Below are 25,077 nucleotides of genomic sequence, written 5' to 3' on the forward strand. Positions count from 1 at the left end.
TCTACGTGCGGCGTCATGGGGGTTGCTAAGCAACCGTAGATCGTGTGGGTGACGAGTACCAGAGCGCCTTAAAAAGCTTTACCGTGTATAAATTAGTGAGGTACGTCTCAAATACTTTTCACTAATGTTCCAACTGTCGAACAAATTTTTTATTGGGCGAAGTCTCGTATTAAGATGCACCACTTTCTTTTTAATCAGGCATAGTTAGTCATAAAACGACGCTAATTCACCCACTTAACAAAATGGCGTTCGCCATTTAACAACTGTCAGACCTAATCGGCATAATCGTGTTTAAACCGCTTGTTCACAAGCAGCATGTGAGGAAAAGAACCGTCAGAAGGTGCACACATGCATACAAATTGGAGGTGGTAAAGGAGCATAAATACAGCCGTGTTGTTCACTGAGAGAACAGACTGGCCTAAAGTGAAGCGCTCTGTAAACAGGACAGAGAACATTGCTTCTTTATCAAATGAAGGAGATAATTCACAATCATGAGTATGATTTTTAACAAAAGTGTGATGTGACAACTGAATATTTACAGTCAGAGAATACTTCAGATGCACTTTAATACATATCAGGTTTAGGAAATCTTTCCTTCCCACAGCCATTATCAACTCTAATGACTCTCTGAGGAAACGTAGATTCATCCATTAGACACTATCATCTCAGGAAGAATAGGTGCTTAGGACTACAGAAGGCAGTTTTATTGCTTACTTTTTTTAGACAGGTAGAAGTCCCCATTATGCCGTTTTTATACAGGAATTTGGTTCAATAGTTAAAGCAAAGTGATTCAATTTTCTTGCAAACAAAACAAAAGGAGAACCAGAAACATCTGTTAAGTCTTGAATCAGTGGAAGAGATGATGTGCAATTCCACACAACTAGACACTGACGTTGATACGCCAGGATCATTTGTTAATTTTATTGCTTTCAAGATCAATCAATCAATCAATCAATCAAATTTTATATGTATAGCACATTTCAGCAGCAAGGCATTTCAAAGTGCTTTACATCATATCAAACACAGAAACACAATGCAACATAGAATCAATAATCAAAAGTCAAGTTCCATCAATAAATTTGTAATTGATTACGTTTCAAATACAATTCTAAACAAGTGGGTTTTTAGTTGAGATTTAAAAGAAGTCAGTGTTTCAGCTGTTTTACAGTTTTCTGGAAGTTTGTTCCAAATTTGTGGTGCATAGATGCTGAAAGCTGCTTCTCCTCGTTTGGTTCTGGTTCTGGGGTGTTGTTTGATATCGCTGCAGTGAGTTTAAATTGCAATAATATTGTATATGTGGATGATTTCCAACTGTTTCCTTCTGATTGTATTTCATTTTTATAGAACCTCTAAGCCAAGATGAAACGACCCTCTCAGAACCGCAAGAAGGATAAGCAAAAAGGAAAGTCAAATGTCAAGGAGGTCCCAGTGCCGGAGCAGGAGGAGGAAGTTGTTAACCCCACTCAAGTCAATCGGCCCCTATGGACAGACATGTTGAGCCCTGCAGATGAAATAGTGGGGGATATAATGGATGAACTGGAAGGCCAAGTCATTGATGGCTGTTATAAATCATTCATTGGAAAACAGGTTAAACTTCATATTGTCTAAAGTTAACTCATCAGCAACTCAAAATACACACAGACTGATGTTTTCAAGATTTTATTTCCATTAATTATCATAATTTTCTACCCACAGCAAATGATAACAAAACAATTATATATTACATCACAGCAATTACAAAGTACCTTTTAACAGAGTGAAGGAGGCTTAATGTAAACATATATTTAATACCTGGCTAATGGTTATTTTTAAAAGTTGCTTTTAGTATGACCAACAAGCCTCATTGAATTTTAATTTGTTGAATATGACTGTATGTTGCTGCTCTTTGCGTTCAAGCTTGTACCATACAGTGTGTCCTGGGTCAAGAATTACCTCACTAAGACTGTGGAGTGCCAACTCTTGTGCCTGGACTCAGGAGAGGAACCAGAAGAATTAGCTTCAACAGAAGACCTTGAGCCTATGCCTGCTATTCCAGATTGCTGGGCCCAAGGATGTGTGCCTACAATCCATATTGTAAGTCAGTCTCATTGCACTTCACAACAGGTACACTGGCTGCGTAACTCTTATTTAAATCTTATTTTCAAAGCTCACTCAAAAATACATTTGTGTTCAAATCTTCAACATTGCAGGAGCATTCATACTTCCTTTTAACGTTTTCTGATGGTATAGCCAGAGATCTGAGTGTATTTCTTTGGAGTTGATGGGGCAGAACAAAGAGAATGATACATGGTTTTCAAGTATATTTGCACAAAAATAATTAGAATGGTATGATGTTCATTCTGTTAATTTTTAATTGACTTTACTCTGTTGCCCCTAAATAAAGTGTTATGCTGCACATTTCCTTCAAACGTATCCTAGTAAATAGACTTGGCATGTGTTGAGATTAATTTCATTATAAATACAACAAGGTGAGCTCAAAATGAAATGCCTTGGCTTACATCGGTCGAGAAGTGTTTGGCGGAAAACTGGCACTGTAAATGCCACTGAGCACACCATCCTTATAGTGGAAGATGGTGGTGGCAGTATTTTGTGTTTAGGAGGGACAGAGAAGCTGATCAGAGTTGATCGAAACATGGTTGGACCGAAATACAGGGCAATCCTGGAAGTTTGAGGCCACAAAAAACTTAAGAAGGTTTACAGTCCAGCAGTACAACAGCTCTAAACCTATAGCCAGGGCCACTACAGAATAATTTAAATCAAAGCAAATTCATATTTTAGAAAGTTCAAACCTAAATCTGAAAATCTGTGTCAAGATGAAAGAGGTAATGTTCTTAGAGACTCTCCATCCCATTTGATGGATCTTGAGTTGTTCTGCAAGGACAAAATGTTCCACAGTTTTTTATTTTTATCTTTTACACATGCTGAGATCCATGTGCAACTTTTCTTCCAATTTACTGTTATCCACTACTTTATCTTGGCCTATCGCATAAAATCCCAATAAATTAAATTAAGGTTTGGAGCAATACTGTGACAAAATGTTAAATAGTTCAAGGGGTATGAAAACCTTTAAATGTTTTTCTATGTCTTTCTCACAGGATGTTGGTTGTGACCAAGAATCATCACACACAGAGTCTGGTGTCCGAAGGCGATCTAAGCTTTCTTCCTTAAAAACCGGGGCTTTAAAGCCTGATGAAATTGAAGAAAAGCACAAGAAGGATGACAGTGACCTTTCATCTAATGTTTCTAGTACTTGTCCCCCAGCAAGCAGTGACAGAAAGAAGATCCTTCAGGTGAAAAAGCCCCTCAAAGATACTAGGAGTAAACTCCTAGTATCTTTGCCACCTCTCTTTGGTTCGTCAGAGAAAAAGAATGTGGAGGTGGAGGTAGAGGTAGAGGATGAAGACAAAGACAGCGTTGCTTCCAAGACCACACTGGCACATCGCCGCAAAGACCTCCACCCAATACCAAAGCTAGATCCTAAGCAATTGCCTCGACATTGCATTTCCCCAGAGTATGAGATTGTCGATAATGACTTCTCTAAACGTAGCCCCCGAAAATCTTGTGTATTACCCAGACTGGAGCCAAAACTGACTAAGCAGAAATCTAATAGGGCAGAGACATCGTCTAAAACCATATCCAAAGAACCACCAGAAAGGTTTCAGAAAAAAAATGACGACAAAATCCATCTGCCTAAGCAGGACAAGGAACGGTATAAACTCTTTGGCCCACTGAGGCTCGACACAATGATTTTGGCCAAAGGTGTTTCTCTCTTGGATTCTCAAGCTGCTCAAAGTATTCCTCCCAAAATGAGCTATCCTTCGCAGGCTACCAATCTGAAGCCGATATCGAGTGATGTTGCTGTGCCTATATATTCGGTTGACCAGGTTGCTGCTGCCTCGACACCTCGAGTCACACCAATAATGCAGACCAAGAACGGTGACAGCTGATTGAAAGAGTTAACATGACTGTCACTGCTTAAGGAGAAATATGATCTAGATCTTAATGGCAAGATAAAAAGCTCAATGTAATGCAAGCAAATTATATTTTGTCCTTTATGAGAAAGTAGTAATAAAAGTTTAGTTTGTTTTTAAGTCATACATTAATCCATGTAATCAGAATTTCCTTTTTCATTGGCAGCTTTCTAACAAGATTTTCTCTGTGTGAAATAAAGAAATAATAAACAGCAAAAGCTCTGGTGTTTGCAAACATCTATTAATGGCTGGTATCTGTAAGACAACGTTGGGACCTTTGCAAGTGATTCTTTTCTGTCTTTTCCAGCTGTCCAAAACATTTATGCCACCATTTTAACCAGAAATCCCATACGAAGAGATGTTGTGTTTCAATGTGACCATCCTGGCTGAATGAAGTTGTGTTGTTCATCTCTTTTGGAAGACTTTTATTTGCTTTTAGATTTAAAGTCTGGCGTTAACGCATTCATTTCTCTGCTTCCAGAAACACGAAATACAATTTCAGAGCCACATGTGAAAACTGATAATGAAACTTATCGTATTAACATGCCCCAACGAGTAATGACAGAAACCAACCATAATACAAATTATATTTAGTCGACATTAAACATCAGTCTGATAAAAAATAAAAATAAAAACTATGATTTGCTTAAATTAGACTGTGTAAAAAATACGCCGGGACTGCGACTAGACTGGAAACCACATCTAGTGATAAAAAGACAAGTCAGAAAGTGTAAAACACCACAGACAATCTAACAATTATAGAACGAGTATTAATAAGTGAACAATTAAGCAGAAAATAAGATGTGTTATTCGGATTGAAAATGGAAACAATGTTATGTTACACAAATAAAATTCTCAGCAGTCATAATTAAATTTGGAAAAGATAAAAGCATTTTGTTGTCCGAAATCATTTAGTAAAAGCCACATTCCCTCAGTTTCATGAATGGATACTCTGACACCAGAGCGGTGCTCGTGCAACCTATCTTGCTGACGTAGGCGTGAAGGCTGATAGGAAAAAGCCAATCGCTATTTCCCACCGTTTCTCTGAACCAATCAGAGAACTAGTTTCACATATAGCACGTTAGACGATCCCTTGGCACATGTGAGACCATGATGAAGAGGAAGCTGTGTTAAGCTGTATTTCTTACAGACGTGTTTACCTCATTCCTGCGACAAAACATTTTACAACATGAAAAAGAAGCAGACAGTAACAGAAGAGCCTGTAGAGGTACGAGTTGTCTGATTCAAATATGTTTAATTTAGTAGTATGGGAGCTAAAGTACAGTGTTGTGCTGTTGCTGAGAGATTGCTTTTTCCTGCGATAACTTGTAATGTCTCCATGCTTTTGAGCAGCTATTCAACAAGCTTTTATTTATTCCTCTCTCCCATTCGCTCTCTGTCTACTTGCTCTCTGAGTATCACTCTGATTCACTTCATTTGTTTGTCATACAAATACCATATTTACCACTTTTAAGCAACCTGAGAACAAGTTCTAGTTTTCTTTCGGAAGACTCAGAAAGAAGTGGGAGACGTGCAAGAAAAATAGAAAAGAAAATCAAATCTCTTTTCATCTGATTTTATCATAATTTGATCCACATTTTTGTCCAATGCAAACCTTTACTTTTTTACTGGAATAGTTTTTAAATGCTAGATATCAAAGCTAGTACCTCGTTTTAATTAGAATATTTTGGAAAGTTAAGTTGTTTCAGTATGTAAAACTCACAATGAATAGACTGAATACACACAGACTGAACCTCTAGTTCTGTTGACATGTATAATTAGGGATTAAAGTACAGAAAAATATAATACAGAATTGAGTGTCTCAGCAAGTTGGAATACTATCCATTGCTCTCAAGGCTCCAACTATCCCTGTTATTTGGACACCTTTTTAGAACACAGTTTTTCTTTCCACTCAACTTCCCATTATTATACTGGGGATCTCTCTGAATAAATAGCTTTTTTAGCTATTGCTTTTTATGGGTTACCTCCTTAATAAAGATGTGAATGGCCGTTTACTGGACAACTTTAAAGTCAGTGGTCATGTGTTGGCCATAATATAAAATTTCTATATTAAAATGTTTCTTTCAATGGCATATATATATATATTTGTGTGTGGGGGACATTAAAGTTTGACTGAAGTAAAACTTTTTCATGGTACTCTAATTTATTGACATGCGTCTGTGTCTTTATATATTGCAGCACGTTGAAGTTGATCCATTGTCGTTTGTTCTCCAGATGCATCCATCTGATTTCCCCCATGGTGATGAAGAGGAGCAGCTTGGTGCTCCGAAAAAACCCAAAAGGATGAAAGCCAGTGAAGAGGAGGAGGTGGTCTACCATCCGGTGAAACTATCCCGGAGTGATTTATATAGGCCACCAACAGCTGAGGAGCTAAATCACCTAAAAGAAGCCGAAAGTCTGTTCCACTGCAGCCTTCTTAAGATGCAGGTGAGAGGCTTCTGTCCTGTTTCTCTCACTCTGAATCAGCCTGGAAGATCAGATTGTTTTTGTATTTCTGTTTTGATTGACCGTTGTTTTGATAGCCAGGCTCTTCATAAACCTCATTGAAATGTCTTAACCTGACTGGCGACCAGTCAAGTCTGTCTTTAACCTACCAGTCAACTGACCACGATGGATAGCTTTTGAATCTCACCCCCACTCCACTTTCTAATTTACTGCTATGTGCTATATATTTTTTTTTCATTTTGCTCCAGTTTACAAATGATGTTTTCTTCAGGATGCTGATTCTGTTTGTTGATCTCAGTCTAAATCGGGATTTAGATCACCAAGGAATGGCATTTTAATAATTAACGTTACTGAAGTTATTACAATATAAAAACTTTTTAAACGATATGTTATTTTATATCATTTAATTGTATGAAAACATGCGGGCTGATGTAATTATATGTGGAAAAGCAGCATTTGATGCAATTACAGTTTAATGTAGACTTTTAACCCTTTTTTAAGAAAAAAAAGTTTTAGATAGTCATTTATGTAATTTTTAAGGTCTACATATTAAACAACATCAGCTTATGATATTCCTGTTATTTTATTTCTATTTTTGCTATAATTATAAAATTTGATGTTTATTTAAATATATTAATTGCAGTTTTGAACAATTTGAACTAATTCAAATTTAGTATTACAAAGGTGTACATTCCATTTGAATGACTTTATGCCAGTGCCTATTTTGTGTGGCACTTTTCACTGTGTTTGAATGCATGAAAGATTTTTTTTGTAAATAAATAAACACTATCTTACACGTTTCATTAATAACAGATGGAGGAGCTGCTGAAAGAGGTTTCCCTGAGTGAACGGAGGAAACAGCAAATCGACTCTTTTGTAAAGACCGTCACCAAGCTGCTCGAGACTGTGCCAGTGTCACCAAAGGTTGAGGTGTGTATTGTTCTGAAAAGTGAACAGACTTCACAGTTATACACAGAGTATTATCTCTGTTGCACCACTTAGGCATGTGCAATCAGATTTGTCACACCATCTTTTACTCTGTGCTCAGGTAAGCGATTTGTCGTGGCTGTCTGGTACAGTTAAGGTTCCTTTTCTCCTGGTGCCCAAAGTCACAAAGGGAAAGTTTCACATGGCCCCTCCAGCATCCGTTGATCTGATCGGGAGCTACCCCCTTGGCACCTGTGTTAAGCCACACATCAAGGTGGACCTCGCTGCTACAATCCCAGCTGTAAGCCATCCCTTAAAACCTCAATGTTGGTTTGATCCTGACTTGATTATAGATGTAGAATAAAAATCTTGATTTATTGACAACAGTTCATTTTATTCTTTTCCTGTTAGGATGTTTTGCACCCAAAAGATTTCTTAAACCAGAGGTATCCAAGGAAAAGGGCCCTCTATCTTGCAGGACTTGCCCAACACCTGAGATCCTCCTCTGACGTCGGGGAGTTGCGTTATTCCTGTCTCCATGGGAACAGACTCAAACCGGTCCTGCTGCTGAGTCCCCCTGGTAAGTAATTTTAGATGAACTGCCTACTTCACAAAATTCTTCAAGATTTTAATGATGTTGCTTATATTGTGTTGAATATATTATCTGAGATCAGATGCGTTTTGGTGACCTTTTGCTTTTGTTTGGGGTTTTTTTTTTGTTTGTTTTTGGGGGGGGGTTCCAGGCAAAGACTCTTCGAGCTTCACTGTCTGTGTTCATGCCTGCCCACCTCCTGGGTTCTTCAAGCCCAGTCGTTTCCACCCCCAGAGGAATAACATCAGGACAGAGTGGTATACTGGACTGCAGGCTTCCCACGACGGTAGAGATGCCATTTATTTAAATTAAATTATTTCCCATCTATTAAATATAATAACCACATTTTTTCCCCTTGATTATCAGTAGTTTGACTAATAGGTTCTGATCTGTCCATCCATTTTTGTGTCAGGTTTGGCAATAATACAATTTCAGGGCATTTTAACCGAAAATGACTTTACATGTTTGAATTTATTGCAGAATGTTTTCTATGAGGGTCAGAATGACACTTTTCTGGTCAAATCCAGTAGTACCACTGGCAGCATGTACCACTCACCATGCTTTCACTACTGTTGTGGCCAAAAATCTCCATATTGTTTTCGTCCAAAGGTGACGTTTTGGGTCAGATGATTGAAACTTTGACATGGTTGGCTTCTCCAACAGGACAAAAATCCAAAGCATGTGTTAAAACCCATTTTGGAACTGATAATGCAGATTTACATGAAGCTTCTGGAATGAACTCTATCTTTTTCATGTGAATGGTCCAAAATCTGTATTTTGCCAGAAACTTGATTCTGACAGTGAGCATGTAGTTTTCCTCAACTTCATTAAGATTTGTCTGATTATCAAATGTTTCTGATTTATTTGTGTTTCAGAGAACAGCGAACCTCCGACTCCACACTACAACGGCTCTATTTTGGGAGATTTATTGCCCAGGGCTCACCTCCAGTTTCTGTCTGCCATCGGCTCTCAGTGCTCGGCTTTTTCTGATGGAGTAGCGTTGCTGAAAGTCTGGCTTCATCAAAGAGAGCTGGACCAGGTTGGCAGTTTGCACTGCATGGTTTACATGCTTTTCATATTGCTTATCTATTCAAGACATGACAGCTGTATTTTTGTCAAAATGTCTTGTAGGGTGCTGGTTGCTTCAATGGATTCCTCGCCTCCATGCTGTTGGCCTACCTGTTGATGAATCACAGGATCAGTAACACCATGACAGCCTATCAGCTGCTTCGAAACAGCTTGAATTTCCTAGGTAAAGTTAGATCTGATTTTGGTTTCTGAAACTTAAATTCCACTGTGTGATTGTTGGGAATACTAAATTCTTCTTCACTTTTTAGCCTCCACGGACCTGTCTGCGAGCGGGATAAGCCTAGCCAAGGATCCTGACTCCACAGCTGTGAGACCTAACTCAAATGTGAAACGGTTCACTTGTCCAGACTTTTACTTTTCAAAATCTAATATTTTTCTTTCCTATTTGTCTTTTTTTTTTTTTTTTTTTTTTCCTGCAGCCGTCTCTTGCTGAGTTCCACAACGCTTTCCAGGTTGTGTTTGTTGACCCATCAGGGCATCTTAACATGTGTGCAGACATGACCGCTTCCACCTATAAACAGGCAAGTACTTCTGATATCAAAAGCTGGTTAAGTTACAATGTTTGTATCCAGTGACGTTAAGTGACCTGGCTTGACGTTTTTGGTGTCCAGCTGCAGCACGAGGCGTCTGTTTCAATGCAGTTCTGGGACGACCCAACGGTGGACGGCTTCCACTGCCTCCTCATGACTCCCAAACCAATGATCAGGACGAGCGACTGTGTCTTCCAGTATGTTTGAGCTCTTCCAACCCAATCTATCTACAGTACCCAGCAAAAGTGTTTTGTTACATTACAACCACAGCTACCATTAATTCAGCTGGGTTAAAATGAATTCATTTGTTGAAAATATGAACAAATTCAGAGTTCACCACCTAAACATTGTGTGTGAAGGCTCTGAATACAAATGTGTGCCACACTTTAAGATTTTTTTACCACTTATCCTTTTTCCACTACACAAGATTTGTGCTGTCTTGCATTTTTAATAAAAAGTAAATCAGAGGCTTGATTACACAGCTTAGTTATTCACTTCAGGATTTTTTTATTTTTTTTTAACTCAACTTAAGAAAAGAACTGTTCTATTAAACCCCCTCTCAGGTTATGTGACTTGGTGAAGCTTCAGGCTAGCTGCAAGAAACAGAATCTGCTCAGTGAGTTAATGGACCACAGTGGGAATTATGTCCAGACCGTGCTGCCGTTTCTTCTGGCGCTGCTCCAACAAGGACTCAACCAAAGGATCCACCTCCTCACTCACTCCCTGTCTCCTGACCCAGAGGTTGGACAATTCTCTAAACCTAGTTGAGTAAAATATAGGCTATCATATGAGCTTATGTATTTTTTCTCTCTTTTCTTAAAGTGGTCTGTGGAGAGAGAAACACCAAAGTACAAGGCTCAGCCTCCCCTTTCCTTTGGTTTGCTCTTGAATCCAGAGCTAGCAGCTTCTGTCCTGGAAAAGGGGCCACCTGCAGACAGCCCCAAGGTAATTATGGAAGTAATCATTTATTCCTTACCGAGGCTAAAGAGTTATAGTCATTTGTCACCACTAAGGAGACTTTAGATGTTGCAACACTAATATTTAAAAAAACATGTTTTTCTGTGTTTAAGATATATTAATAAAATCTTGAATTTTAAACGATTAAGATTTCAGATTATATAAAAACCTTATAATAAACATTATTTTTAATTATTTTACATCAACAGTAAGACTTTTTTACAGAGGAATTTGTGTAAATTCTTTAGGTGTGTTTAGTTAGTTCCCTTTCCTTTTAAAGGAAATTTGATGTTTTAACTTTAAAAAGAAGAAAGCGATGTGCCATCTCTCCCCCAGGCGGCTGAGTTCCGTCAGCTGTGGGGTTCTCGCTCCGAGCTGCGTCGCTTCCAGGATGGCGCCATCACCGAGGCGGTGCTGTGGGACGGAAAGAGCGCGTACCAAAAGAGGCTGGTCCCCAATCAGATCATCACACACTTACTGCAGCTGTATGTATGCCACTTTAACAGGGTTGATAGTAAGCACTAGTAGAAATGCGGTTCTTTTGTTTGGTTCACACATTTCTTCATGTTAATAAGGCCAAAGTAATTCATACTTCTAGCAGATTTATATTTACTTTACTACGTTTCTTATGACTGGAAGGAATATTTAATATTTTGGAGTAGCCCAGCCAGAGTCCTGAATCTGTGGATGGAATTAAAAGATTAGGGTGATGGCAAGGAGGTCTTCGAACTTCAAAGACTAGGAGCTGATGATAAGTGTTAACAAAAATCCCAGTGGAAATGTGCATAAAGCTCATTTATGGTCAGCAATTATAGGAAGGATCTGGTCATTATATTGCCAATAAAGTTTTTTTCATTAATTGAGAATGGTATCCATTTTTAATTAAAATTTTCACATAGTTTTCCAGTCTTTTCAGACATACATGTCTCTTTTCCTTTCAGAAACCAATTTCTTGGCTGAAAGAATTTAAATGTAAATTTGCCAGATGTAGGAATAACTTTCAGCTTAACTATGTTACAATTCTAGAAATAGATCATGGATTTTTTCCTGTGGTTTTTATCCCAATTTATAGTCTGCAGTTTTATCCACTTTGTAACCAGATTCAGTTTTGTTTCAATTGAAAGGTTGTACACCACAGTGAGTTTTCTATCAAAAAGTAAAATCCCCAGAATGGTAGGAGTTTCACAGCTAGGCGAACAGGGTCCCCCATTTTTATTGATTATTATAAACTCAACCTGAAAATGCGCATAGACATGACATACAGAATTACATTAATGGATGACAATAATCTACATTTCCAGTGGAGGACGACATGAAGATTGTTGCTGTTTTCTTAGCCAAATGAAGTCTGTTTTAAATGAAATTGCATCACTTTAGGCTCTCATTTCTATCCAACTGCTACCTGTAAAAGCACAGGACTGTTTCAATGCTTTTGCATAAATGACAGCTTGATGCAAACTCAAGAGGTTTTCTTTATAAAGGTTTTTTGCAGTAGATGGATGCAGATAAAATGGCAGCAAACTTAAGGATTGTTTCTTTTAAAGATGGTAAATGGTTAATCTTGGCTAATATTGGGTTATATGCAAATTATATAATTCTTTTATTTGTCAGCCATCGGCTTTCCACAACTCTGAGAATTAACTTGTCTATAACTTCACTGTGATGTCGTAAATCTTCTGCAGGTAAGGGAATAATTACTGGTAGCTTTATGAAACCTCACAAAAAATAAAATTGGCCCTTTGATCAGTTCAATTCCTGTAATTTCAGTGAAAATAAACTGTTTAAATTAAAGGTAAAACAAAAACAGGTTTGCAGAATTACTAAGCAGCTGACTTCATATGTTGTTCATCTTATCGTTTAACCAGCTGATTCTTTTTGTGGCGGAAAAACAAAATTCCACCCAGTTCATTTTTAGCTTCATGCAATGACTTCAGACAGGTAGAAACCAGAGAAATGTTCATGTGGAAATACATGAAATGCAACTTTAGAGTCAAACCAATGAATTTTATATACTATTGTTTTCACCTAGCAGTGACTTCTATGAAAAAGTTGAGATTTTAATTTGCCTCTCTTTAAAAAAAATTGTGCTGCTTTATTAACTATACTCATGTTGTCTTGCTGAAACAGATTCAGCTGCAGATTTTCATCTTTGTTCAACAGTTCTTGCACTTTATTTTTAAACACAATCACATTGAATTTTCAGCAGCTGAAAATTTTCTTCTGAACATGAATTTATTTAATAGATAAGGAAAAACAAATTGAGTTTTTGACCATCCATCCATTTTCTTACACCCTTAGCCCATTGCTGCAAGGCAACAGTGCAGCCTGTTTTTCACTATTGGAAAAAAATATTCTAAACCCAGACAATGAGCTCATATGTAGCATTTTCATAAAAATGGCAACTTAAAAAAAATTAATTGTCATAGTTTGCATGCAGCAACTAACATAATACTTTTATTACATCTCTGCTTTTTGCTTCTAAATTTTGCAACAGGCATTCAGTGCATCCCTGCCTTGCTATATTGATGCATTTCTGTTCAGAAAGACCATCATGTTTACATGCTCTGGGTTAAGCCTTATTCGCATCGCTGCAAAGCTCTGCCCCGCATCTGATAACAAAGACGGCAGCGACACGCCCGGTATGCACAGGTACTCTCTCGCCAGACTTGCCAGTTTTGGGAACCTCGGTCCATTCAGCCTCCACCAGTCGAGAGGGTTTATGTCGAGCGAGGGAGCGATGTCTCTCAGGTAGTAATCTACCTGAGCTTCAGAGTCCGTGGCATAAGACGAGCTGTAGTTGTCTCCTAGAAGCAACATCATGGTGTTTTTGGTGTCGCTTGGTGGTTTTCTGGCTGTGGCCATCTGGCTGAGGTCAGGTGTCACCTCAGTCTCCAGTTGTTCATCTTTGGGGCTAGCTGCGCTGGCATCCAGCTTCGAGACGAGCTCATGCAGCTTCACCTTGGCAGCCAGCCTCCCTGCTGGCATCAGGAAATTGAGGTGCTTGTGGCGAGGATCCAGCATGGAGGCGATCAGAGCCGGGTTGGAAGCCAAATCACTGGAGTCCACCTGCAAATAGTAAAATCACTTTAATAATTGTGCAGAGAATTTTTGTACTTTAAGATAAAAATGGAGATTTAAAGACAGAATACCTTCATGTGATCTCTTAGAGATTTCTGCACTGCAAGTTTGAAACTCGAGACTTGATCAACGTCGTTTTCTTTTGGAACGAGATGAGTCTGGATGAGGCTAAACGTTATCGGGTAGATGTTTGAAATGGACACCTCTGTCTCGGCAGATATGACCGTCGTCGCCCATTTCAGAGTCGCCAGGACCGGTGTGAAGTTCTCTATTACTTGCCAGCAGTCGTCTCCGATCTCCAGGGTCTGAGCCTCATGCTTGCTGGTGACTGTGCGGTCTGAGAGAACGGCTTTAATCGCCCATCGTTGCTCCAGCAAACACTGGAACATGTCGCAGACCGTGTCCCACCTGGCTCTGTTGGACCTAATGAGCTTGTGCTGCGGCAGGCACATCTGCGCTTGCTTCTCCTTCAGGGCTTCGGCCGCCTGCGAGCTGTGGCTGAAGTGTCGGACCAGTCTCCCTGCGGCTGAGATGATCTGGAGAACGTCCTCACTCAGCCCATCGGAGACGGCGAGCTGCAGCGTTGTGGCGAAGCAAGAGACGTAATTCCAGGTCACCTGGGCAACACCCTGGGTTAATTGGATGTTTTCTTTGTTGTTATGCACACATGCAGGAACTTTTCCTGCAATCGTCCAGGCCTGTGTTGTACTGAACAGCTTCTCTGCGACGCACTCTGCCGTGAGCTGGCCTCCTGAGGGCAGCTTGTGTGTATGGAGCACAGCTGACTTTCCCTGCCAGTCCTCAGTTATGAATGAACAGGAGACTGTGATGTACTTCTGAGATGGCATGGCTGTCCAAAAATCAGCAGTGAGAGCCACTTTCTCCACTGTAGCCAGCCTCATCCTGAGGTCTGCTGCCTTCTCATGATAATGGCATTCAATACTGCTAGTGATCTCATCAGCAGAGGGCACATTACAGCTATGCACAATATCCGCCAGCAGCTCCCTGAAGCCGTCCCCGTCCACCACGCTGATGGGAAACATGTCCTTCTCTATCATGTTAGTGACGAGTTTAGTTACCTGCGCCTGCGTAGGCATGGCCACGCTGTTGTTCTGTGGGTTCTCTGTGTGCTTGTTTTTAATGTGGTACATCATGCTGGTGGTGCTGCTCATGTATTTCAGTTTAGTGTCGCATAGTTTGCAGTGGACCTCCTCGTCCACTCTGACGAAAACGTCCCACACGGAGCTCCGCTTGCTTCTCCTCCTCTCCGAGGGCTCCCGCTCCGGGCTAAATGCGCTCTCCTCCTCGGTGTCCGGAGCCCTCCAGCTCGGCGGCGTCTCGCTCCAAGAGCCCCTGGCTGCGGACCGCAGCGGAATGGACACGTGGTGCTTCGCGGCCATGTGGGATATCATGGTGCTGGTGGCTCCGCCGCAATACTTGAGTTCGGCGTCGCATTTCTTGCAGCGGACGAAGTTCGCGCCCACTTGTTCAAAATAGCTCCACGCGGAGCTCCGTCTCCTCACCGTGCGCTTCATCCTTTTAAATCACAATTTAAAAGCCAAACTCGCCGTGGTGACGCCCCCTCTTGCGGCTCTAGACGGCTCTGGCAAACAAAGGGAGTAAAACGTCCAAAGGCTTTTTTAGCAAATCTTCTGTTCACGGGTTGTATGTTAAAAAATGAACAACAAAGCCTTTTTGTTTTTCTATCAGACACGCAGGTATCCCAGTGTCCTGTGTGCGTTTTGTCGGGACCATGGTAGATGACGTCATCACAACAGGAAATGAGGTAAATATTTGAGATTGAACCTTTATTTTCAATACAAAAGCTGCAAAGCTCATTAGCTTAACTCGAATTTTTTATTAATATTATTTAAGTGAAATCTATTCATAGCGCACATTTTACAGTGCTAATCAAATCTGTTTATCAAAATGGCACTAAATGTTACAGATGACATTAAACAACGATTACATAGATATCATTAATACCAATAATGTCCTATTATTTTTGGAGAAGTATGAAGAATTGTCGCTTTTTGTTATAAATGATTGATAATATAATGTTTTTATTATTTTTGTTTTAAGGTCAAATTTTTGTTGTTGTTGTCTTCCTACTGGCCAACACCTAGCTATGACATGTAGCATTTGCTGCCAGTTCATCTTAGTTCAATTGGATTTTCTTTCTGTATATTATTCACAATAAAATATTTGTGTGAATAGGCCAAAAAATAAAACCTTCTTGTTGGCCACTTGCATTTAGATTCGTCCAGCTGGAAATCCAGTATATATCTTAGTTCACGAAAGGGCTAAAGATTCTTTAAAAGAAAAAAAAATGTAACACAATATTTATATTGTGTTACATACAGTATGTGTTACATATTGTTACATATGTGTTACAATATGCTTGTAACTGCTTTTTAGAACAATTTCAAGTGTTTGCTTTATTAGATTTATTCAGATCAGACTTTTTAAAGTCTGCTCACTGATATGCGTTTTAGGTGCCTAGTACTGGGGAAGAGGAGAGTTTAGTCGTTGTGCAGTCGTACGATGATCTGAGCAGGAAATTGTGGAAACTGGAAGGTCTGCCACTTTCTATTACTGCAGTCCAGGGAGCCCACCCTGCCCTTAGGTACACACAGGTAATACTTGTCATCTATAATAGCAAACATCTCTACTTTTTTAATGTTTAGATGAACTTTGCTTCCCCTGTAGTTCTAACTATTGAGCTTTGCTTTCCAGGTTTTTCCTCCAGAGCCAGTGAGGCTGGACTATTCCTTCTTTGAGCGAGAAAAGACTTGTAGGTTCTTGGTCCCAAAGGAAGGCAAACCTTGTCCACATTATCTCACCCCCATAACAGGTTGGTGCAGAGACATCCAGCAGTTGTTGAAGAAGTTTTCTGTTGTAAATTACTTACAATGGCGTGTGATGGTTGCATAAATGTAACCTGGGCCTTAATTGTTAGTTATGACTCTTTTTTTCCAAACATAGGCATAACTTGATTTCTTCTAATAATTAAACATGAGTTTTTTGTGACGTTTTGGCTTGAACAGGATTTTAGTGGTTTTCACACTTACTAATTTATTTCCTTTTTTTTCTTTAATAAGAGTTTGATATAGTAGCTTGTCTTTGTACTCAGGTCCTCATCTGTTATACCCAAATGAAAGGTAGTGTAACCCATTACCTTCAAAAGTCATCTAATGGGTAGATGGTCTTCCTGTGTGCAATTTTTAATCACAGAATATATGAGCACATAAATTAGAGAAAAAAACAAGAGGGCCATGATGACTCTGGAGTAGTACACCCTGTACAGCGACCCCAAGTGTCCAGAAGTTGTAATTGCAATCAAGGGTGGTTTTACGATGTATTAACTCAGGAGAACTGAGTATAAATACACTACACTGTTTTGATTTTTAATTGTAAAAAAGTATTTGTAACCAAGCATTGTTTTCCTGTGTGCTATTTTGTGTTGAACTCGTAAAACTCAAGTAAAACACACCAAAGTTTGGGGTTATAATGGGCAGAATGTAAAAAATAAAAAAACATAAGGGATGTGTATACTTGATTACTTCTTGCATTTTTATAATCCCATATGCTCCTGTTTTTTGTTCTTGCAGTTATTTGTCACATGGAGGGGAGTGGCAAATGGCCTCATGACCGAACTGCAATCCGCCACATTCGAGCTGCTTTCCACATCAGCCTGGCAGAGATGCTTAAGAAGCACCACAACTATACCTGCTTGCCCTGTCCCACTCACTTGGACGTGTGGAAGGTATATACTGCTGTCATTTTAAAGTCCTATTGAAGTTTTGCTATTTGGAGTTATGTAGATTTTGCTTGCAAAGTTATTATATCTGATCAAAACTGCTGGCTGGATATCATACTCTGTCTGGCATGCTGTTTAATAAGTGGCGTAATTTTGTTTTTAAGCATTTTTAAAATATTTTTGCTTTTAGGATGGTTTGGTGTTCCGGATCCAGGTGGCGTACCACCGTGAGCCTCAGGTGCTGAGGGAGAGTGTGAATGCTGAAGGCCTGCTGGTTGTCAGGGACAATGAGGAGGCTCAGGTTCTGGAGATGGCGACTATTCACAAGCCTCTCCTTACAAGCACATTGCATGGGTACGTTTGTTGAGTTTGCATTAGAAACTCGAGTTTAGAGATCTTTCATGTGTGTTTTTATTATTATTTTTTAAATGTCTTTTGAATTTTTTATGTGGTAGTTGTGGGTCATTTCTCTTTCCAGTTTCTTCACTATTGTCCTACATGCTCACATGTATCTGCTTTTCATCTCTTTTGTTGTTGTTGTTGTTTGAAGTCTCCAGCAGCAGCAGCCATGTTTTGGAGCCGTGTGTCGCCTGGCTAAGCGCTGGCTCGCGGCTCAGCTCTTCAGTGAAGACATCACAGAGGACACGGCGGATCTGCTGGTGGCATCGCTTTTCCTGCAGCCTACCCCCTTTACTCCTCCAGGGTAAATGCTAATACTACTTTTTAATCATTGGTCTGACTCTTGGGATTGCACGTTTCCCAGCAGTTGGCCTGCTTTGTTTAGTAGGTCATGTGTATGAATTTCTCCCTCTTCCTCAGCTCTCCGCAGGTGGGTTTCCTCCGATTCCTTCGTTTGCTCTCTGCCTTTGATTGGCGGAACAACCCGCTGGTAGTCAACCTCAACAAGCAGCTCACAGGCAGGTTTTCCCTCACACACACCCCCGTTTCTCAACCGCAAAACCCCTGCTGACCTCTTTCTGTTTACACTCCTGGCACGCTGTCACATCCTGCCTATATGAGCCAATGTTTCTATGTCAAGTTGAATTGTTGTTCACCTCTCTGTCACGTGCAGCCGCAGAGTACACAGAGATCAAGAATGACTTCATGGCCTCCAGAGAGTCTCTGCCCGTCATGTTTATAGCAACGCCTACAGACAAAAAGATGTCTTTGTGGACCAGACGGGCACCCAGCGTGCAGGTCAGCTAAAACATAACTGCCACAGCTCATTCAATAGCTTTTATGAAAAGTAAAGAGTCAGGCTAGGCTGGATACTTACAATACATGTATATATTTTAGTTATTTTCACATTTTTTAAAGTGTACAACTTCTTCATTAGACTTTTTTTAAATATGCTGAGAATTATAAACAGCGGTGGAGAAAGGAGTTGCATGTTCTGGGAAGTGAGCAGTCACATAGTTTTCCAATCCTGGATCCTTTTCTTAAAGCACACTGTTCTCCTGGATCACACTGGAAATAAAGCAACACAAGTTAGAATAGAATAGGATATACTTTATTGATCCTCAATAAACAAAAGCTTTGTTTAGTAAATGCTTTTTAATCAGACTGGCTTGTTGCATTTCTTACCGCTGGCAGATAGCTGTGTTTTTTTCTTAGAGCTGGGAATTGATTGTGTTGAAGTCTTTCCAAAACCTGATGTAAGTCATTGATCTGCAAAAACCAGAATTGAATCATTTAATCATTTAAATGGGAGTACGATTACTCCCCTCTTCCTAATAGCATGAACCTATGCCAAGTGTCAAATAAAGGTGATAGGAAAACTTGTAGCTCACCAGCTGCCTTTCATTGCCGTCCTTTGTCGTAGTGAAGTAAGTTAAATATTTTGTTTTGTACTCATGTGCTTGAGTCTGAGCGAAGAGTCCAGTGGCGCAAAGTTGCAAATAACAGAAAAGAGCCCAGCAGCCTCCCATAGTGACCCAGATAGGTTTCCTGTGCTCTCCAACCTTGACCCTCCAACAAATGCAGTCTCAATAAGCGACCTTCTCTTTTATACCGCTGGCAAAAAGCAGGATCTTAGAGCTGTGACGTGTTTACAGTGACGTCATTGTGAGGAAATGGTATGGTATCCTCATCTACTGTAATCTCACAAAGAGGTTTGCAGAATATCCCTTTAGTGTGGTATAACAAAGATCATTTTAGACAGACTGCCTTGCTGTCTCCCTGGTACTGCAGTTTTATTTACATGTTTATTATATATTTGAAATGTTTATTTCTATTAATTATCTTATGTTTGGCAACTATTGAAAATCAATCATTAATTCTCTCTGAAAATATGAATATTGCATAAAACATATTAAACAGACATTTTTCATACTGAAATGTTGCGACACATGTACTTATAGTGAAAACTCTTAATTTGACAGTAATTCAGTAAATGGTCATGGTTACCTTCCACAGGCAGGATAAGGCGCACAAAAGGTCAGTGCTAAAGAAGATTCTAGGTCGGTATTTAAACGCAGGACTGTCTTGCTGTAAGACAACCCACATTGCCACCCTGCATAGTGCTTTATCCAAGCATATTAATGGAATGTTGAGTGGAGAGAAAAAGTGTAAAGAAACACCACTGGAGTCTGTTCTATAGGAATCCCTTCACACAGACGAATCCAGGACATTCTGTAGGAAGCCATCTTATCTGCTGGCTTTCCACTGATTGATCCAAGTCCAAAGTCGTGGCACTTCATGCGTATTTCTCCTGACGAGCTTTACAGTATATAGATGCTGACTTCATTTTCCAGCAAGACTTGGCACATGTCCACAATGACAAAAGTATCAGTATTGAGCTTAATGTCTTCCTGGCAACTAAGCAGGACTCTCAAGAAGATGATTCATCAAACCAAATAATACAAACAAACTGAATGTTTCCATTCCACCTCAACAGATCTGAACAGGCTGATCACCTGCATGTCACGCTGCTTTAGATCTGGAATACAAGCCCTAACCAGTTCCTGAGTTAACATTATGCACACGACATTGACGCAATGAGATTTCTGTTACAGCTGTATTGGCCTTATAGTTTAGTTTCACTTTTTAAATTGATTTTCTGAAACTTGTCTTTAATGATGTTCCAATGTATTGATGTACACATGTACAATATACAGTATTTATAATACTCTGATATGAAATGGAGTTTAGTTTTAGACAAACACTCAAGGAATTTGAGCACATCACAATTTTTCATCCTCGTAGAAGTATTTCAATTAAAATTTTGATATTGAACTCAATTTTTGTGATAGAAACAATGTGTATAGAAACATTTCCATACATGTGGATAGGATATGCTCCAGTAGGCATGCTTGAAGTGCTGGTTCAAGCCTGTGACTGTAGGTTTACATTTTTGTTAGTAATAGAGAGCATATGCTACAGAGTTTCTCAAAAGTGAAGCAGTTTTCAAACAAAAAAGTGAGATTCTAAGTCTAGTTATTAAAAGCCACGCTGTTGCAGATTTCCAAAAAAAACAGACTAAGCAGCCTGTTTACTACCAAACTGATTCACACATACATACCCAGGTGACGTCATTCAAAACTAGCAAAACTCGATACCCAGATGTTTCTGCCGTTTTTCCGAGACACCACTAGGGGGAGCCCATGGACGAATTATTCATTAATCCAGAAATGTTTGGTTTTCAAGATCACAACATTTAAATGTCTCATTAGTTTTAAACATAGCATAGATATCACAACCTAAAATATTCACTTTGACAGAATTTCTGTCTTCAAAGCTGATTTTTTTAAATATTGCTTTGTAGTGTTTTAAAAAATATATTATTTTTGAAGGAGAATTATTCTGCTTAAATCATTGTATAATGATATTTTCTTTTCAAAATGTATACATTTGTTTGATTAAAGGGGCATTTTCTTGATTTATTAAGTGTTACTCAGTCTGGAACAGCAGTAAAGTAGAATGTGATCAATTATTTTGCTTGGGTTGCTTTTTAGTGTCCAATTATCTGTATCATTCTGTGTGAGGTTTGCATAGTTGTCCATTTGAGTGCTAATAATATATTATAGAAACTGATAAAAGATGTATTCCAGTAGAAATTCTTTTACGTCTAGAACGTCTTTGTTTCATGTGACTTCAGATGCTTCAGCGTGTGATGACAGTGGCTGCTGAAAGCCTAAAAGTACTGGAACAGCAGCTAATGGATGGCAGCCAGATCCAAGATGTCAGGGTGGGTGCTTGGATTGAAACACAAACACACTCCTCATGGACGGTTATTAAAATGGATGAGTTCTGACTAGAGACGCACATCCTCTTAATGCTATATATATATTTTTTTTGTTCACCCTTGTGCTTTAGGTCATTATGCGTCCTCCACTTGATGCCTATGATGTTTTGATTCACCTGAACCCGAAGCAGGTTCCTCTGCTCAGACATGCTGTTGACGCTCCCGTTGTCACGTTCAGCAGGGGAGTGATGACTAATGGTGCAGATCAGGCTGGAGGAGCGTTCCCTGTCGTCGACTACAACCCTGTGTCTCTCTACTTGACAGAACTCAGAGTGAGTTCTAAACTGCCCTGCAGACATATTTATTCTCTTTTGACTTTGATGTTTTCCCAGAGATATTACGGGATTAGTAGAAACAAAATAGTGCAGCTTCTACAGAGTCATCATGAGCCTCTTGCCTGTTTCAATTATCAATACTGTTGCTTCAGGGCGTATCTGTTTTAAATTTTAGGTTCTCCTGTGGTGAACAACCCTTGTCATTGACAATTGATTGAGCAGTCCTTAGAACAGCTGGGTTTATACAGAGATTAAATTACACACGTCAACTTGGCTTACTCTAATTAAGTACCTTCTGAAGGCATTTAGTTTCACTAGCGCATATCTTAGGGGATCCAAGTAGAGCCATCAAAAACACACCACACTTAAAATATTTGTTTATTCAAATCTATTAAATGTAACAGATTCCATCAAGGCCACAAAGATCAAATTCTTTGTCTTCTACCTCATAAAATCCTAATGAATTATTTTTTAGTTACATTTTGTCCAAATTTGAAAAGTTCAGTGGCTATGAATACTTTTTGGAGTTGTTCCCAGAAACCTGAGGGTGATTTTTCAGTAATGCTTCTCAGACTGCATGCATTACACCTTTCCTCGTATTTAAAACAAAAAAACAAAAAAACATGTTTTTGAATTTAGTGTTTTAGTTTTTGAGGAAAATATGACCACATTCCTTCATCTATTCCATTTTGTTTTACAGGAGGCATTTGAAGACCTGGCCCTCTTCTTCTGTGATCCATATGGTGGAACAGTGATCTCAGTCTTATGGAAACCTAAGGCTTTTGTCCCTGCACCTTTTAAAGTAAGAACCCTGCCCATCATATCTACCATTAATAAGTAACATTGTTTTCAGCTGTTGGACACGCTTTTTGCAGGCATCTTCGTGTTAAAATTTGTATCATTCCTAACTGCCTGATGTTTTGACATTTCCTCTCAGACGTCGCACATGGCTGCCCGCAGCGTGGAGGTGACAGGGGGCGAGGTAAAAACCATTCCCAATGTTGAAGCAATCCTGGAAGACTTCCGTGTGATGGGGAAGGGCTTGGTGAAGTCAGTGGACGCAAGAACTGAGAAATGGATGTTTTAGACTGAAGCGCCACTTTTTCTTTTTCTTTCTTTTTTTTGAATATCTTTTCTAACCATGGCATTTCATGAGATGCTTAATTCCCAATAAGATTTAGAGCAATCCCAGCAACACGAGTGAACCTTGTCTCCTCAGCAGCCGATGTAGTAATTCTGTTTCTCAGAAAGAGAACCTACATGTTTGTTTTTGTAAGGCTGTTTCCTGTTTTAATAAATGTATGTCAACCTTTTGGCTTTAAATTCTTGTCACCATTTCAAAGATTGGCTTTTCTTTCAGATACAAGTTGAGGAATTGATTGGGGCATCCTGGCATCCTGGTGTTTTTAGGGTAATATGCAGAACAGCTTCTCCTCCAAACTTGTTGTTGACATTGACATGCAGGCTTTTTCTTCCGGGGTGGAGTCTTTTGCAAGAAGTGCCCAGACCAATGCAGTTTCATTACACAATGTTTCTGTGGAAAAACTGTATGTGCTAATTCCACCTACATTCCTAATCCTCTTTACAAGCAGACCTTGAACACCTCTTCTGATCACTCCTTTGATTCATCTGAGCCGAGTTCTTTCCTCTTCCAGATTATGATCGTAACGAGGCTCAGTGCGATACTGAGGAGTTAAGAAATGCATCTGTACGTGTTTTGCACCTGTATGATGGTGAAGGACTTCAGGTAGCTCATTGTTTTTACCCCTCATGCTGCATTTCTGGTGCAGTTTCTTGGTAATTATTGACCAAAAGCTGATGGGGAGCAGATTGATTTTTATTTTAGAATACTGACCAATTTCCACCTTCTGGAGATTTTTGTACATTCTTTGCTTAAAGTGTTCAACATCTGTTCTCTGTCATTCCACTTTATTAATCACACAAGTCTGTTCTTGTGTGGATTTCTTTGAGTAGATCACTTATTACAAACATATGGTGCTAACTTCATGTCAACAGGCCCCTTTAAAGCTTTTTATTGTTTGATATACCAAGCAATAATAAAAGTCAATCCACAGAAATGTGGCCAGTTTTGATCTTTATCTAACTTATTTGGAGCATTTCTCATAACGAGATCAAAAATCAAATGTATAAAGACTGTAATTTTATTATTAATATTATTATTTTGACTCAGTAAACTTTAGAAAGACCATGTAGTAAGGCAGTAAACAGTTCCCACCCTGCTGACATTTAGTCAACTGAGTTGTAAGTTGTAAGTCACTGTGAAGGGTGTAATTTTCTAACTGAAACTGGATTCTGGAAATTTTTTTCCTGTTTGTTTGGTGATGTATTATGTTGAGCATTGTTTTTGATACACCTTGTTTCAAACTGAAACTGTAGTCAAAGTACTGTCAAGCAGAGACATGTCTTTTCTGTGTAGATGGCGGTTTTAGATGTCCGTTGCTATATGGGATTCGTGGAAAGGGCTGTTCCCTCTGCTTGTGTTCTTGGAAAAATATCAAGGGAGATAACAGACACAGCCCTCAAGGTACATCTATCATACTGGGTCATTAGATTTAATCTTTAAGCACAAGACCGCTTTAATACCCTTATAAATGAAACTTCGAAAGGTCTAATTTGGCTTTAGACTGATTTAGTTTGACAAGTTTTTCCCAGGAATGACTGTCAATGTGGCTGAGGATTGTGCAACCACCAAATTATCCATCCTACAACATCGTGCTGACTTGCAAATAATAAGGCGGGATTTCTCTTGCCATGTTTATGTTTTTTTATATCTTATTAAAAACTAAATAAGTGTATCGCAAAGACTGAAAGCCAAAGTAAAGTTTCACAGGACACAGATGATTTAGGCAAAGGATGGGGGGGGGTTCAAAGGAAATTAATACTTAACTAAACCCTTTATTGGGATTTTCAATAAAGGTGGGTTTTGAGAGGGGACCTAAGGAGGGTCTCTGCTTAAATGGGCTTCATCATCTCAAACCCTGAGGGTTCAGACTTCACACTCTCAGCCCTTTAGCTGACCTCTGACTAATAGATCAAACTCCTGGATGCAGTTTGCAAAGTATGTTCATGTGCAGCATTATGGAGTCAGAGCTGAGAAGGGCCACGGAGAGCCTTACTTTGGAGTGAGGCGGTCTGTGGAAAATTGATTCTGAGACACTGTTGGAACCA

The 25,077-nt window shown here is 39.4% G+C and overlaps 3 protein-coding genes across 3 annotated transcripts; 2 read left to right on the top strand and 1 right to left on the bottom strand.

Moving 5' to 3' along the window:
- The first annotated feature begins 47 nt into the window (after positions 1-47).
- c12h2orf81 (chromosome 12 C2orf81 homolog) lies at positions 48-4,124 on the top strand. The gene is made up of 4 exons (XM_023344094.1): positions 48-100; positions 1,345-1,587; positions 1,897-2,073; positions 3,096-4,124. The coding sequence occupies exons 2-4, from the start codon at positions 1,360-1,362 to the stop codon at positions 3,945-3,947; spliced, it is 1,257 nt and encodes a 418-aa protein (XP_023199862.1). The 5' UTR covers positions 48-100; positions 1,345-1,359; the 3' UTR covers positions 3,948-4,124.
- Positions 4,125-5,063: 939 nt separating this feature from the next.
- Positions 5,064-23,216, top strand: nol6 (nucleolar protein 6). Its single transcript, XM_005803503.3, has 26 exons — positions 5,064-5,199; positions 6,207-6,419; positions 7,251-7,367; positions 7,486-7,665; positions 7,776-7,944; positions 8,108-8,242; positions 8,832-8,995; positions 9,088-9,208; positions 9,294-9,352; positions 9,465-9,566; positions 9,657-9,772; positions 10,139-10,316; positions 10,398-10,520; positions 10,869-11,017; positions 15,321-15,396; positions 16,106-16,246; positions 16,347-16,464; positions 17,222-17,376; positions 17,561-17,724; positions 17,921-18,073; positions 18,190-18,287; positions 18,443-18,567; positions 21,467-21,556; positions 21,685-21,885; positions 22,589-22,690; positions 22,826-23,216. Exons 1-26 carry the CDS (start codon positions 5,161-5,163, stop codon positions 22,973-22,975), a joined length of 3,438 nt encoding a protein of 1,145 aa, XP_005803560.1. The 5' UTR covers positions 5,064-5,160; the 3' UTR covers positions 22,976-23,216.
- Positions 12,821-15,365, bottom strand: LOC111610325 (zinc finger BED domain-containing protein 1-like). Its single transcript, XM_023343995.1, has 2 exons — positions 13,682-15,365; positions 12,821-13,598 (listed from the first exon to the last, which is right to left on the bottom strand). Exons 1-2 carry the CDS (start codon positions 15,143-15,145, stop codon positions 13,050-13,052), a joined length of 2,013 nt encoding a protein of 670 aa, XP_023199763.1. The 5' UTR covers positions 15,146-15,365; the 3' UTR covers positions 12,821-13,049.
- Positions 23,217-25,077: the final 1,861 nt, after the last annotated feature.

This window comes from Xiphophorus maculatus, chromosome 12 (assembly GCF_002775205.1).
Source record: "Xiphophorus maculatus strain JP 163 A chromosome 12, X_maculatus-5.0-male, whole genome shotgun sequence".
Classification (NCBI taxonomy): domain Eukaryota; kingdom Metazoa; phylum Chordata; class Actinopteri; order Cyprinodontiformes; family Poeciliidae; genus Xiphophorus; species Xiphophorus maculatus.

Bases quoted from the DNA above. Each gene is read 5' to 3' on its own strand.
- c12h2orf81 (XM_023344094.1), top strand. From the start codon at position 1,360: ATGAAACGACCCTCTCAGAACCGCAAGAAGGATAAGCAAAAAGGAAAG. The intron at 1,588-1,896 runs GTTAAACTTCAT...TTTGCGTTCAAG, and splicing joins AATCATTCATTGGAAAACAG to CTTGTACCATACAGTGTGTC. The intron at 2,074-3,095 runs GTAAGTCAGTCT...TCTTTCTCACAG, and splicing joins GTGTGCCTACAATCCATATT to GATGTTGGTTGTGACCAAGA.
- nol6 (XM_005803503.3), top strand. From the start codon at position 5,161: ATGAAAAAGAAGCAGACAGTAACAGAAGAGCCTGTAGAG. The intron at 9,353-9,464 runs GTGAGACCTAAC...TTTTTCCTGCAG, and splicing joins AGGATCCTGACTCCACAGCT to CCGTCTCTTGCTGAGTTCCA. The intron at 15,397-16,105 runs GTAAATATTTGA...TATGCGTTTTAG, and splicing joins TCATCACAACAGGAAATGAG to GTGCCTAGTACTGGGGAAGA.
- LOC111610325 (XM_023343995.1), bottom strand. From the start codon at position 15,145: ATGAAGCGCACGGTGAGGAGACGGAGCTCCGCGTGGAGCTATTTTGAA. The intron at 13,599-13,681 runs GTATTCTGTCTT...TACTATTTGCAG, and splicing joins CTCTAAGAGATCACATGAAG to GTGGACTCCAGTGATTTGGC.